General features: G+C 48.6%; 1 protein-coding gene across 9 annotated transcripts in view; it reads right to left on the reverse strand.

The window, feature by feature from the left end:
* The window catches only part of LOC140404410 (CD276 antigen-like), a 370,294-nt gene that overhangs the window by 288,853 nt on the left and 67,490 nt on the right, over positions 1-13,951 (reverse strand). For all 9 annotated transcript variants that reach the window (XM_072492913.1, XM_072492914.1, XM_072492911.1 and 6 more), the window contains exon 2: positions 6,680-6,854. In XM_072492913.1, coding sequence (XP_072349014.1) covers positions 6,680-6,740 — 61 coding nt within the window. In that variant the 5' untranslated portion in view covers positions 6,741-6,854. The remainder of the gene's footprint in view (positions 1-6,679; positions 6,855-13,951) is intronic.

The following is a 13,951-nucleotide window of genomic DNA, read 5'->3' on the forward strand; positions in this document are numbered from 1 at the left end:
GAACAATACTTTTCACTGTCCCTCGGTACACGTGACAATAAATCTAAATCTATCCATTATTTACATTGTTGAAAAGTCAACCGATTGAAATTGGCTAGAATTCAATTGGGGAAACATCTTCCTCAAGTCGCTCTGGATCCTGAGGACAGGAAACTAGCGTTGTTCTCACACTAATCCTTTTCTTAAAACCATCGCAAGCAAACAAGGGAAAATATACCCTGGATAAGGACTAAAAGCCACTGAGATTACAGACAACCAAAGTCAACATTAGGAATCGCTTTAATTGAAGGGTTCAACAAAAAGTCGCAGACCACAGAAACAACGCTCGACAATTTAGGAGTTGTTCCGTTGGAATTATAGTCTTTCGCCCAGCTTTTTACCCTGCACTATGTTTCATTTTATAAATACACTTTGGTCTCGAAAAAAAAACTGGAAATTTTGCAAAGGTCACAAAAGTAAAGGCAACAGGGATTGAAGTCAGAGAATGTACAGTTGTGAGATGTTACAACTGCAGCAAGTGGAACCTGATGATTGATAACAAGCTGAAATAACAGCAAGGGAATTATTTTGAAGTTAAAAAGCACCGCAAAACCATTGAGACCACAGCATCGTTCTTATTCCTGGCTAGGATAAAGGAGGGCAGATGAAACAGCTGACTGATAAATCAGCACGACCTGCCTTTTGTAACTTTCTTTATTTCGCTCATTGGTTGCGAGTATCACTGGCAAGTCCAGCATTATTGTCCATCTCAACTTGCCCTCGAGGAGGTCACGGTGAGCCACCTTTTCATGAAATAGTGCAGTCCATGTTGTGCAGTTTCGCCCCCAGTGCGGTCAGGGTGGCAACACTGAAGGAACAGCGATATCTTTCCAAGTCAGGGGGCGGGATTCTCTCAGCCCAGTCCGGGTCAGAGAATCGCCGGGCCGGGCGCGAATCGCACGCCGCCGGCGATTCTCCGGAGAGTGGCGAATCGGCACCAGCGCAGCCGGCGCGGCGCCGGTCGGGGGCCAGTCTACGCGCCCCACCGCCCTGGCGATTCTCCGCCCGGGATGGGCCGAGCGGCCGTACAATAAATCCGAGTCCCGCCGGCGCCGGCCCCACTGCGCATGCGCAGACCCGCGCCGCCCATCTGACGCTGGCATCGGCAGCTGGCACGGCGTGGGTCGCCCCAGTGCCGTGCTGGCCCCCTGTAGGGGTCAGAATCGCTGCTCTTGAGGGCACGTTGACGCTGTCGTGAAACGCGATGCCGTTTACGACGGCGTCAACACTTAGCCTCAGGATCACATGATTTACACTGCAGAAGGAGGCCACCCGGCCCATCTAGTCTGCACCGGCCCCTACAAAGAGCACCCCACTCACGCTCACATATCTACCTATCCCGGTAACCCAGTAACCCCCACTTAACCTTTTTTTTGGACACTAAGGGCAATTTAGCATGGCCAATCCATCTAACCTGCACATCTTTGGACTGTGGGAGGAAACCAGAGCACCCGGAGGAAACCCACGCAGACACGGGGAGGACTTGCAGACTCCACACAGACAGTGACCCAAGCCGGGAATCGAACATGGGACCCTGGAGCTGTGAAGCAACTGTGCTAACCACTATGGTAACCATGGTGCCCTATCAGGATCAGAGAATCCCGCCCAGGGTTGTGTGTGACTTAAAGGGAAACTTGCAAGTGGTGGTGTTCCCACAGACTGTCACCCAAGGCCGGAATTGAACCCAGGTCCCTGGCGCTGTGAGGCAGCAGTGCTAGCCACTGTTCCGACATCCCGCCCCCGGCCCAGGAGGGTTGCCTTATGAGGAAAGGTCGGCCAGATTGGTTCTGTATCCATTGGAGTTCAGAATAATGAGGGGTGATCTTACTGAAACATAAGAGGGGTTATTGGGTTATGGGGATAGGGTGGAAGTGAGGGCTTAAGTGGGTCGGTGCAGACTCGATGGGCCGAATGGCCTTCTTCTGCACTGTATGTTCTATGTTCTCACTGAAGGAAGGACACAATTGCAGCATGAAGCAGTTCAGAGAAGATTCACTCAACTGATTTCAACAGTGTAGAAGCCATTTGGCCCATCAAGTCTCCACCAACACTCCAAAAGAGTACCCTACCTAGGCCCAATCCCCCCGCCCTATCCCTGTAATCCTGGAACGCCACCTAACCTGCACATCTCTGGACACTAAGGGGCGATTTTTATCATGGCCAATCCACCTAACCTGCACGTCTTTGGACTGTGGGAGGAAATCGGAGCACTCGGAGGAAACCCACGCAGACATGGGGAGAACGTGCAGACTCCGCACAGACAGTGACCCAAGCCAGGAATCGAACCCGAGATCCTGACGCTGTGAAGCCACAGTGCTAACCATCGTGCTACCGTGCTGCCCCAGGACACCCAAATTGTACAGACTACCCCAGAAGTGGTCTAACCAGTGCTCTGTATAACTAGCAAAACATCCCTCCTTTTAAATTCCATTCCTCTTACAATAAAGGACAATACTGTATTTGCCTTTCGAATCACTTGCTGTACCTGCAAACTAACCTTTTGTGATTCATGTACCAGGACACCCAGATCCCTCTGTACCGCAGAGTTCAGCAGTCTCTCACCATTTAAAAAATAAACTGCATTTCTATTCTTCCTGCCAAACTGGATAAGTTAGCATTTTCGCTGCATTACACTCTTTCTGATCCAAATCATTGATGTACTCTGTAAATAGTTGAGGCCCCAGTTCTGATCCCTCTGACATTCCAGTAGTTGCAGTTGCCAACATGAAATTACCTATTTTTCAATACTCTCTGCTACCTGTTAGTGAACCAATCCTCTATCCATGCTAATATCTCACCCTCCTCACCATGAGCTATTATGTGTAACCTTCGATGCGGCACATTAAGATATTTTAGAAATCAGAGGGCATCACCTCCACAGGTTCACCTTTATCCATGTTACTCATTACTTCCTTAAAGAGCTGAAATAAATTAGTGATTTCCCTTCCGCAAAACCTTGCCTGATTGCCCTGCGCTAACTTCCAAAGAAACCCTGCAGTGCCTAAGGAGGCCATTTGGCCCATTGAGTCTACACTGACCCCTCCAAAAGAGAACCCCACCTTGGCCTACTCCCCCACCCTATCCCCGAAACCTTTGAACACTCTTAAGGAGCAATTTGTCAGTGCCAATCCACCTAACCTGCACATATTTGGACTGCGGGATGAAACTGGAGGAAAGGCCCGCAGACACGGGGAGAACATGCAAAATCCCCACAGGCAGTCACCCTGGCACTGTGAGGCAGCAGGGGTACCCAATGTGCCTCTCTGCTGCCCCTAAAACATTTTCCTTCTGACAGATTGTGAGGCTAACTGGCCCATAGTTTCCAGCTTTCTGCCTTCTTCCTTTTTTGAAGAGAAGAGTTACATTCACCATTTTCCAATCTGATGGAACGTGTCCAGAAACTAGGGAGTTTTGGAGAACAAAGAACAAAGAAAAGTACAGCACAGGAACAGGCCCTTCGGCCCTCCAAGCCCGTGCCGACCATGCTGCCGTCTAAATCAAAATCTTCTACACTTCCTGGGTCTGTATCCCTCTATTCCCATCCTATTCATGTATTCGTCAAGATGCCCCTTAAATGTCACTATCGTCCCTGCTTCCACTACCTCCTCCGGTAGTGAGTTCCAGGCACCCACTACCCTCTGAGTAAAAGACTTGCCTCGTACATCTACTCTAAACCTTGCCCCTCACACCTTAAACCTATGCCCCCTAGTAATTGACCCCTCTACCCAGGGGAAAAGCCTCTGACTATCCACTCTGTCTATGCCCCTCATAATTTTGTAGACCTCTATCAGGTCACCCCTCAACCTCCTTCGTTCCAGTGAGAACAAACCGAGTTTATTCAACCGCTCCTCATAGCTAATGCCCTCCATACCAGGCAAAATCCTGGTAAATCTCTTCTGCACCCTCTCTAAAGCCTCCACATCCTTCCGGTAGTGTGGCGACCAGAATTGAACACTAGAATTACAACCATTACACATATGGTCTCCCAACTATTTTTTTTAAGACCCTTGGATGAAGTCCATCAAGTCCTGGGCGCCAGCCAGCCTCTGGTTCTACTAATTTTCTCAGTAATAATAATAATAATAATCTTTATTATTGTCACAAGTAGGCTTACATTAACACTGCAATGAAGTTACTGTGAAAATCTCCTCGTCGCCACATTCCGGCGCCTGTTCGGGTGCACGGAGGGAGAATTCCGAATGTCCAATTCACCTAACAAGCACATCAGAACTTGCGATGATGTTCTAACTTAGCAACGCAGGAACTACCGTCGTCATTCCAAAATCTATCAAGTCTCCCTTTGGAGTTGTTTATTCTTTGCTGCATCAAACGTTTTGATCTGCTCACGTGAGGGTGATAGTGAGGCTTTAAAAAGGACGGGGCGGGGAGAGGATGAGAAGATTTAATTCCAGCGTAAAACGCGACACTTTAAAAACTACGGCTTTTATGCGTGAAGACACCAGCAAAGCCTGATGGTTAAAAAGGCCTAACTCTGTATCAGAATAAGAATTAAGGAGCAGGATAAACTGCAGTGATGTACAGCAAAGGGCAGGATGTGCAGCTGCGGAATGGGTGCAGGAGCTGATTAGGCAGTCACCTCGTGAGAGGTCAAACCAAACAGCATGACCCTTCAGCTGTTCAGCATGGCTGTTGCTGTGCCTCAAACGGACAGTGACTGAACACAGGCCCCTGTGAGAGGAAGTGCTCAGAAACACCAGCCCCTGAGAGAAGCACGACTGCCTGGGCAATCGTGACCTAAAGACAGTGATTGATGAGTGCCTGTCCTGTGCGCACGTGACTGAGAGGCCGACCGGTGCCAGCAGTATCTGGATCATAGGAGAGACAAAGGAACATCAGGAGTGACAACGTGCAAGACCAACCATTGTGGAGCAACGCCCTGGGCCTGGAACTGAGAGGGGACATCAGGAACAACCACGAGAGAGACTGATCACCTCGCCCTCTTAATCGTTGGCCTTTAGTTCCAAGCACAAAGTTTGATATGAAGAAGAGTTTTTATACTTTGCGTAATAAAGCTTTTGATACCGTTTAGGGTGGGGGTTTGATACCTTTGTGGTAACCTGGTACGGTACAATAAAGGAGATTGTTCGACGATAATTTGCGACCTTGAGCATTGTGTCCGTAACGATAGTTAACCCCGTATCGGAAGTGAAACACAGTTCGCCACCATCTTCTCGAGGGTAATTAGGGATAGACAACATTGCCTTGCCTGCAATGGTCACATCTTGTGAAAGAAAAATAAATCAGAAAAATCTGCTTGGCGAACATCTCCTTCAATTGGGAAGTGGGAAGGAGTGAGCATCTTGGGAAGATGCATTCATACAAATCTAAATGGGTGGGGGGGATTTCTGCTCCAGTCTTCAATGGGTGGGGTCAGCAGAAGATCTCGCAAGAGGGATTTAGAATCATAGACTTCTTACAGTGCAAAGAACACCGTACCTAGGCCAACGCCCCTGCCCTTTCCCCATAACTCCACCTAATCTTTTGGACGCTAAAGGGTAATTTTATCATGGCTAATCCAGCCAACCTGCACATCTTTGGACTGTGGCAGGAAACCGGAGCACCCGGAGGAAACCCACGCAGACACGGGGAGAACGTGCAAGCTCCACACATGCGGTCACCCAAGGTCGGAATTGAACCCGGGTCCCTGGCGCTGTGAGGCAGCAGTGCTAACCACTGTACCACTATGCATTACTGCATAGATATAGATGCATATATCGAAGCATTCAAGCAGAGATAGATCACCACATGGGAAACGAAGAAACCGAAGGCAATTTTTCTGGGGGTAGATGAAAAAGGTTGAAGGCTCATGGGGAGCTTAAACACTGACATGGTCCTGTTGGGACAAATTAACCTGCTGTGCGCTGTAAATAACATACAGGGTGGAATTTTCCATGCATTTGGCTGAGTGCATTAATGGACGGGAAAAGCAGCGCTGAAGCCGTTGGCACCAGCGACGGCTTTCTCCGTCATATCGTTTGGAATATGGGGGAAAAATGGGAAGGGACTCACGGCAAAGGGCAGCCAGCAAGGCGTTTTTTAAAAAAGATTGTGACACCATTTTTAAAGGCTACCCCAGTTTGCAAAGGTTCATTTGAGACCCACCCACCCCGCCATCCCACACCCCACCATGCAGCACCCCTGGTGGAGTTATGGGGATAGGATGGGAATGTGGGCCGAGGTAGGAAGCTCTTTCGGAAGGATGGTGTAGACTCGATGGGCCGAATGGCCTCCTTCTGCACTGTAGGGATTCCATGATTCTAAATCCCGATCCATACATTATCTTTCAGCATCCAATTTAAAGAAAAGTTCATGACGCGTTCTACACATTTGTTCTTTCCTGTAGATGCAGTCAATGAGCTCAAAGGCAAACTCAATGTAAGTGTATCTCAGATTTCTTTGTTGTCCAAAGCATTGTACCAGAATAACAGAAACATTCAAGAAACGTTTGGGCTTTCACTGTGCCAGGTTACAATGTCCTACTTTGTATCACACGGCTGTTTGTTGCTGAGTCGTATCTATGGAAACCCATTGTGTATTTACATTGCATTTACCATCGATTGTACATGGAGTATGTCTTTGACTGTCAGGATACCATTGCGATGCAAGATTGAGGTCTTACCTCTACAGTGTCCCAGGAGCAGATGCACTGCAAAGTACGCAGACAAGATGGCAGAGTACATCGTTGGACTAGCGACAGACCAGGAGCAAAGGGTGAGAAAACGGGCTTCAGGTGATTCGCCTCTATCAACAACAGCTTTGCATTCAGGACTTCCCCATAAAAATCAACTTCCTGCCTGTGGAAAAGACAAATAAGCAGTTGTTATCGCAGCAGCTACAAAGTTAGCAGGGTTGATGCAGTGGAAGTATTTCACATTGAGGCTTGCGTAGGAATTGGAGTCAATCCCTGAAGGCCAATGAGCCAGTTTCGAAATACTTGATTTCACCTTCAGAATAGTCCTTTACCCAGCAAAAAAATCTTTTCTTCTGGAGGTTTCGCTGCCTCTACTGGGAGAATAGCCCCTCTTGACACTCCTTTGATGAGGCAGTTATTCGCACAGTAACTTACAGCAAGTGTCAATCACCTGACCGTGAGCCTAATGCTGTCTCCATACTAATGCTTCAACTGGGAACGTTCAACACACAACCTTCTGACTCAGGTGCAAGTCCCACTCTGGAGACTCGTGCACAGGACTGATGGAGATGGGGCTTTTCAGATGAGGCATTAAACCCCCGAGGTCTAGCTGCCCTCTCAGGCGAGCGTGCAAGATCTCTTGCCCCGTTTCTAAGAAGAAGAGCAGGGCAATCTTCCCTGGTCACCTGACAGAAATCTATCCCACCGTCAATACCTTAAAAAAAGTCTAGCCATTATGGAAGTGCTGCCTGTGGGATCTTGTTCTGCACAAATAGACTGCTGCATTTCGTACATCCCATTGCACTTCCAAAGTTCTGAATTGGCCGTGCAATGCTTTGGAGTGTCCAGTGATTGTGACGGGCGATGTGGGAGAGCGGGAGCTTTGCCTGACCAATGGTAGCATTATCACCACTGCTCCTGTGATAGCAGCTAACTCAGAATAGACAAGGAGGTCCTTCCTCAGCCTGAGGAACTCAAAAGGCCAGCAAGATTCTGGTTGTTGCCCTTGGGTATGTTGCCTGATCACCTGGGAACAACCAAGTGGGGAGGTTCTTACGCCTATACACAGAGATCTACTACATTTCCCTTCATCGTCGAAACAAAAACCATCCGGACTCCCTTCAGAATGGTGGTCTTTCCTCTCGGACTTTACCCTATTCATCGTGCCCACAAATCTAGGCACCAAAGCAGGAAAATCTGCCCCAGTGTCTTTCATTCGGAGTCCTGTTCAAGTCTCATTCACACCCAGACCAATTGTTCACACGTTGCCACATCGCAGAATCTACACAGTGCAGAAGGAGGCCATTTGGTCCATCGAGTTTGCACTAGCTCTCTGAAAGAGCACCCTACCTTGTCCCACTCGCCTTGCCTTATCCCCGTATCCTTGCCCATTCTTTCTTTTCAGATAGAACTCCAATTCCCTTTTGAATACCTCAATCGAACCTGCCTCCCCCACACCCTCTCAGAAGTTTTATTCCAAACTCCAGCCACCTTCTGTTTAATAAGAAAGTACCTCCCATCACTTCCACTCCTTTCACCCATTATTTTCGATCGATACCCTTTAGTTCTTCGTAAGAAGTCTTACAACACCAGGTTAAAGTCCAACAGGTTTGTTTCAAATCACTAGCTGCACTCCGAAAGCTAGTGATTCGAAACAAACCTGTTGGACTTTAACCGGGTGTTGTAAGACTTCTTAGTGTGCCCACCCCAGTCCAATGTCGGCACCTCTTCATCTTTAGTTCTTCGATTGGAAGATAGCAAATGTAACCCCTTTATTCAAAAAGGGAGGGACACAGAAAGCAGGAAACTACAGGCCCATTCGCTTAACATCTTCCTAACAGAAAACGTTAGAAGCCATGATTCAAGATGTCATGATAGGGCACTTCACAATAGGGCATGGTGTAGGGAGTAATTCATTGGCATGGCCTTAAGATTGGCTGTCTAGCTAATAGGGCACTCGGAAAAATTCAAGGCAATCAGGCAGAGTCAACATGGTTTTGTGAAAGGGAAATGATGTTTAACCAATTTATTGGAGTTCTTTGAATGAATCACATGTACTGTAGATGTGGATGAAGGGGAACTGATGGGTATATTGTATTTAGATGTCCCAAAGGCATTTGATAAGATGCCACAACAGACTTTTTGCATAAAGTAAAGGCTCATGGTGTAGGGAGTAATGCATTGAGATGGCCTTAAGATTGGCTGGCTAGCTAACAGTAAATACACATAAATGTTTTTTTTTCTGGTTGGCAGGATTGGACAAGTTGTGTTTCACAGGGATCAGTGCCTCAACTTTTTACAGTTTATATAATGACTTGGATGAAGGGACTGATGGTATGGTTGCTGAAGACACAAAGACAGATGGGAAAGTAAATTGTGAAGAGCACATAAGGAGATTACAAAGAGATATGGATAGGTTAAGTAAGCGGGCGACAATCTGCCAAATGGAGTATCACGTAGACAAATGTGAAATTGTCTATTATGGCAGGAAGAAGCTAAAGAGAGGGAGAAATGTGACGGATCATATGCCTTTTAAGAGGGGGTGGAGCAAAGCGAAATGCTGCCTAATTAATATCAAAGACATTTTACAAGCAATACTAACTGATCTCCCGTGGTGTTATCACAAATGCAGAGGTTACATTCACAGCCATAGTGGTATATGCCACGTAATGCATTCATCAATGGGGCTGTGGATTTAAGTTATTGAAAAAGGCAAACATTGTTCTGTTAAAACAATTAAATCTGACGGGAAAAGGTGACAGTGATATTGCTTCACTTGCCAGCAATGCACACTATAAGCGGGGCTCTTAATATTGTTAATTTTGCATTCAGACATTCAGCTGCTTTACAAACTGGATTTTGCTGACTTCTCCAGTTCAGCAGTTGCCTGCCGCGCCCAGTCCATAGATTCTCTGGCGGCGATCGCTAAGGCGGCGGAGTCAAGCTGATCTGCACCACCGGCACAAGCTGCAGTCAGGCTGCAGTCAGGCAACATCTGTTGCCACTTACGCTGACTCACTGCATTAGGAGCAGGAAGTGAGGCATCAACAGCACACAGGAGCAGAGACGCCCCCGAAGCCACGGCCTTGCTGGCAGCCCACAAATCCCCCGCAGACCACCCGGGGGGAGGGGGGGGGGTTAAAGCAGCACCGTTGCTTCACCCGCTCGCTCTCTTTTGGGAAGGAGGAGGCAGGAGCGGATTCTGCCACAATCCTGATTATTTCCCAGGAAGGTTTGAATGAGAAATAGCTCCATGAATAATTGAGGGATGATTAAGTGTCCAACGGGCATATTGTATTGGGAGTTAAGAGAGGAAAACAACAATGCTATGTTTCTATTGGCATTCCAAGTAAATCTGTGTGTCCCAATTTGAACACATGACCATGGAAAACCAATAGGAGTGATGACTTCAGCAAAGGGGAGCTTTACACCTTTGTTCGACTGTGACAATACTTGATGACAATCGTCCTTCCGCAGTGAGGGTAGAATATCCCCCCCTCTCCCGCACGGTGTGTTTTCCCGCGGCAGCCCGCCATGGACTGGCAATGGTATCTTCCAGTCCCGCCAATGTCTACGGTGTGTTGCATGTCTCATTTGCACCCCCCCACCCCCGCAACCGGGGAACCCACTGCAGCGGTGGGGGTAGCATTTGACAGGGTCAGAGGATCCTGCCAGAGGGACGGGCTGGAAAATCCCACCCCCGAGACCATCCACTCGGCTATGCGAGTGGTGCCATGTGAGAGTACCTTTAAGAAATGGGTGTTTAAGAAATGTACCTTTAAGAAATGGGTGTTTACTACTGCAGTGATGTCAGAGTGTGGGTGGAGCTGGGCTGTCTGTCAACTTTTTACTTTAATTTTAGGCTGTTTGCTGCAGGCTGTGTTTTAGTTTTGTTTTCAGTGTTGGAGCTGAAGCCAGACAGAGCAGGTGTACTGTTGATCTCTCTGCCATGAAAAGACTATCTCTTGATCATTTGGTGAATTCAGAATTATAAATGTTCTCAGTAGTGAATGTAAACCTGATGTGCTTCTGTGAAAAGGTGTTTCTTTTGTCTTCTGGATGTTATTTGGGAAGTTATGAAGGATTACTTAGTGTTGTATTCTTCAGGGGTTGTATTTGAATTAATGGTTGCTAAGATGTTCACTGTATGTTTTTAAAAAGTTCATAGAATAAACATTGCTTTAAAAAAACACTTTTCCATTTCTGCTGTACCACACCTGTAGAGTGGGCGGTGTGCTCCCCATACCACAATCTAGTATGTGGGTCAGGTGAACTCCATGATACACTTTGGGGTTCTCCAAACCCTGGCCCATAACCATGGCTACAGAGTCACCCGGCACCAGCCCGACTGTTCACACCTGGGGTCTTCCCAGATGGGAGCTGCCCAGACTGAAAAGAGGGAGCACGTCGATGGCAGCAGTGAAACCCAGGGACATCCACATTGGAGTTATGCCTCAAGGAAAACAAATCTGATGTACACTGAATCTGATTGAAGCAATGATGCAAATGTTTTTTTTAAATCTTGATCAACACAGATCAAATTGGAATTTGGTCATTTGAGAACGCAGCCCAGGTCCTCAACTTGAAACACTGGGTGGGACTTTTGTCCTTCCACCCCCTACCCATCCCCCCATCCTCCCAGCGCAGCCTGTTTAGTGGCAGTGGATGCGACCCACCTTTGGCCGGCGACAGGATCTTCCAGCCCCGTCGCTGTCAACGGGCCTTCCGTAGTTTGATACCTCTGCTGCTGGTGAACGTCCAGTGGGGACTCGTTGTTGGCAGGACCGGACGACCGGACGATCCCGCCGGGGGAAACAGTCGGAAAATCCCGACCACAGTGGTTTAGCACCACTGCATCACGGCGCCAGGGTCCTGGGTTCGAATCCGATCTCGGGTGACTGTCTGTGCGGAGTCTGCACGTTCCCTCCGTGTCTGCGTGGGTTTCCTCCGGGTGCTCCGGTTTCCTCCCACAGTCCAAAGACGTGCAGGTTTGGTGGATTGGCCCTGATAAATTGCCCTGAGTGACCAAAGGATAGGTGGGATACTGGGATAGGGCAGGGACTTGGGTCTAGTTAGGGTGCTCTATTGGAGCAGGGGATGGTACAGAAGCAATCGGCCGAAAAGCCTCCTTCTGCACTAAGGATTCTATGATTTCTCTCACCACAGATACTATATTTTCAGCATTTTCCATTTTTAAGAAAGACGCGGACAGGGGAAGAAAGAATGAGCTGGAGGCAATTAGAGTCAGAATTACATGATGAGAGAAGCGTAAATTAAATTATATTTTTCCACAAACCACAAGAGATAACTTTTTTAATGGAAAAATGTGGCCTTTTCTATGTTTTTCTTATACAACCAAAGGCATCGGAGTCGAATTAGGCCATTCAGCCCATCGGGTCTGCTCCACCTAACAATCATGGCTGATGTGTTTCTCATCCCCATTCTCCTGCCTTCTCCCCATAACTCCTGATTCCCTTATTAATCAAAAACCTGTCTATCTCTGTCTTAAAGACACTCAGTGATTTGGCCTCCACAGCCTTCTGCTGCAAAGAGTTCCACAGATTCACCACCCTCTGGCTGAAGAAATTCCTCCTCATCTCTGTTTTAAAGCATCGCCCCTTCAGTCTGAGGCTGTGCCCTCCTCGGGTTCTAGTTTCACTTACTAGTGGAAACTTCCTCTCTATGTCCACCCTATCCAGGCCTCACAGTATCCGATAGGTTTCAATAAGATCCCCCCTCATCCTTCTAAACTCCAACGAGTACAGACCCAGAGTCCTCAACCGCTCCTTATACGACAAATCATTCTTGTGAACCCCCTCTGCACTCTCGCCAAAGCCAGCACATCCTTCCTTAGAGACGGGGCCCAATACTGCTCACAATACTCCAAATGGGGAAAGGATTATGGGCCACTCTGTACTGGAAAAGCAGCTCGTCACGCGCAGTACAGTGTGGCCATTGAAAGCTGGGAGACTCCATCTCCCGGGAAAATAGAATCATATCATAAAATCATATCATAGAATTTACAGTGCAGAAGGAGGCCATTCGGCCCATCGAGTATGCACCAGCTCTTGGAAAGAGCACCCAAGCCCACGTCTCCACCCTATCCCCGTAACCCCACCCAACGTTTTTGGACACTAAGGGCAATTTAGCATGGCCAATCCACCTAACCTGCACATCTTTGGACTGTGGGAGGAAACCCACGCAGACACGTGCAGACTCCGCACTGACAGCGACCCAGCGGGGAATCGAACCTGGGACCCTGGAGCTGTGAAGCAACTGTGCTAACCACTGTGCTACCGTGGTCTCCCGGCTCAGGATGCCTCGTGAGATTCAACGCAATCTCGCAAGATGTTGCGGTGTGAATCCAGCCAACAATCGCGGGATCACTTTTTAGCAAATCTGCATACCAGAGCGAGACAGCTAGTCTGACTCTGATGTGCAGATTCCTGAGTTACTGGAGGTTTTGGGAATCAACCATTTCGCCTCAGAGACCTCGGGCGTGCGCCGTTCAGCACCGGTTCCCACAAACGGGGACCAGACGGAATGGCGATCGTGGGGGGTCTCCCAGGGGATCAGAGGCCCTCAGCTGCATGCCCTTTGGGCAGGGTGGTACCCTGGCACTGCTGGTGCCACTAGGGTACCCTGACAGTGCCACCTGCATGTCAGCCTGGCACTGCCAAGATGGCCAGCTGGTACTGCCAGCTGCCATGGGTACTACCAGGGTGCCAGGTAGGCATTTTTTGCACATGCGCGATCGGGCCGGGGTTGCCAGGCGTGGGTGTTCTGGTGAGGGGTGGGGGAAGGATCCGGGGACCCTCCCATATTGCGTTCGGGCTGGGTGATGTCGGGGATTGTTTTGGGGACCCCGGAGATTGGGACGCCATTTAAAAATGGTGCCCCCGATCTCTCGCTACAATGGGGAGTTCCGGCGAGCCGAGCTCCCCACTGTAAAAAACAGGGCTATGTGCCGCCTCAGCCTCGTGTTCCCCATCCTCGTGTTCCCCATTCAGGCCCCTTAATCAACCCGAGTCGCGGTGATTAGTCATGTGGCTCTTGGCACTGCCCTCACAAAATGGGAGGCTTTGCTTCAAGAGATTTTCCAGGAATTATTAAGTATTTGCATCGCTGTGTTGACCCTTCGACCCGCAGAGACCTCTAGAACCCCTGTGAATGGACACAAGCTCCCCACTGTCAATGGAGCAAAACTCACTGTGACTCCTGCATTAGATAGATTCTCAGTGGGGTGGACATGCGCCTAAA

The sequence above is a fragment of the Scyliorhinus torazame genome, chromosome 30, assembly GCF_047496885.1.
Source record: "Scyliorhinus torazame isolate Kashiwa2021f chromosome 30, sScyTor2.1, whole genome shotgun sequence".
Classification (NCBI taxonomy): Eukaryota; Metazoa; Chordata; class Chondrichthyes; order Carcharhiniformes; family Scyliorhinidae; genus Scyliorhinus; species Scyliorhinus torazame.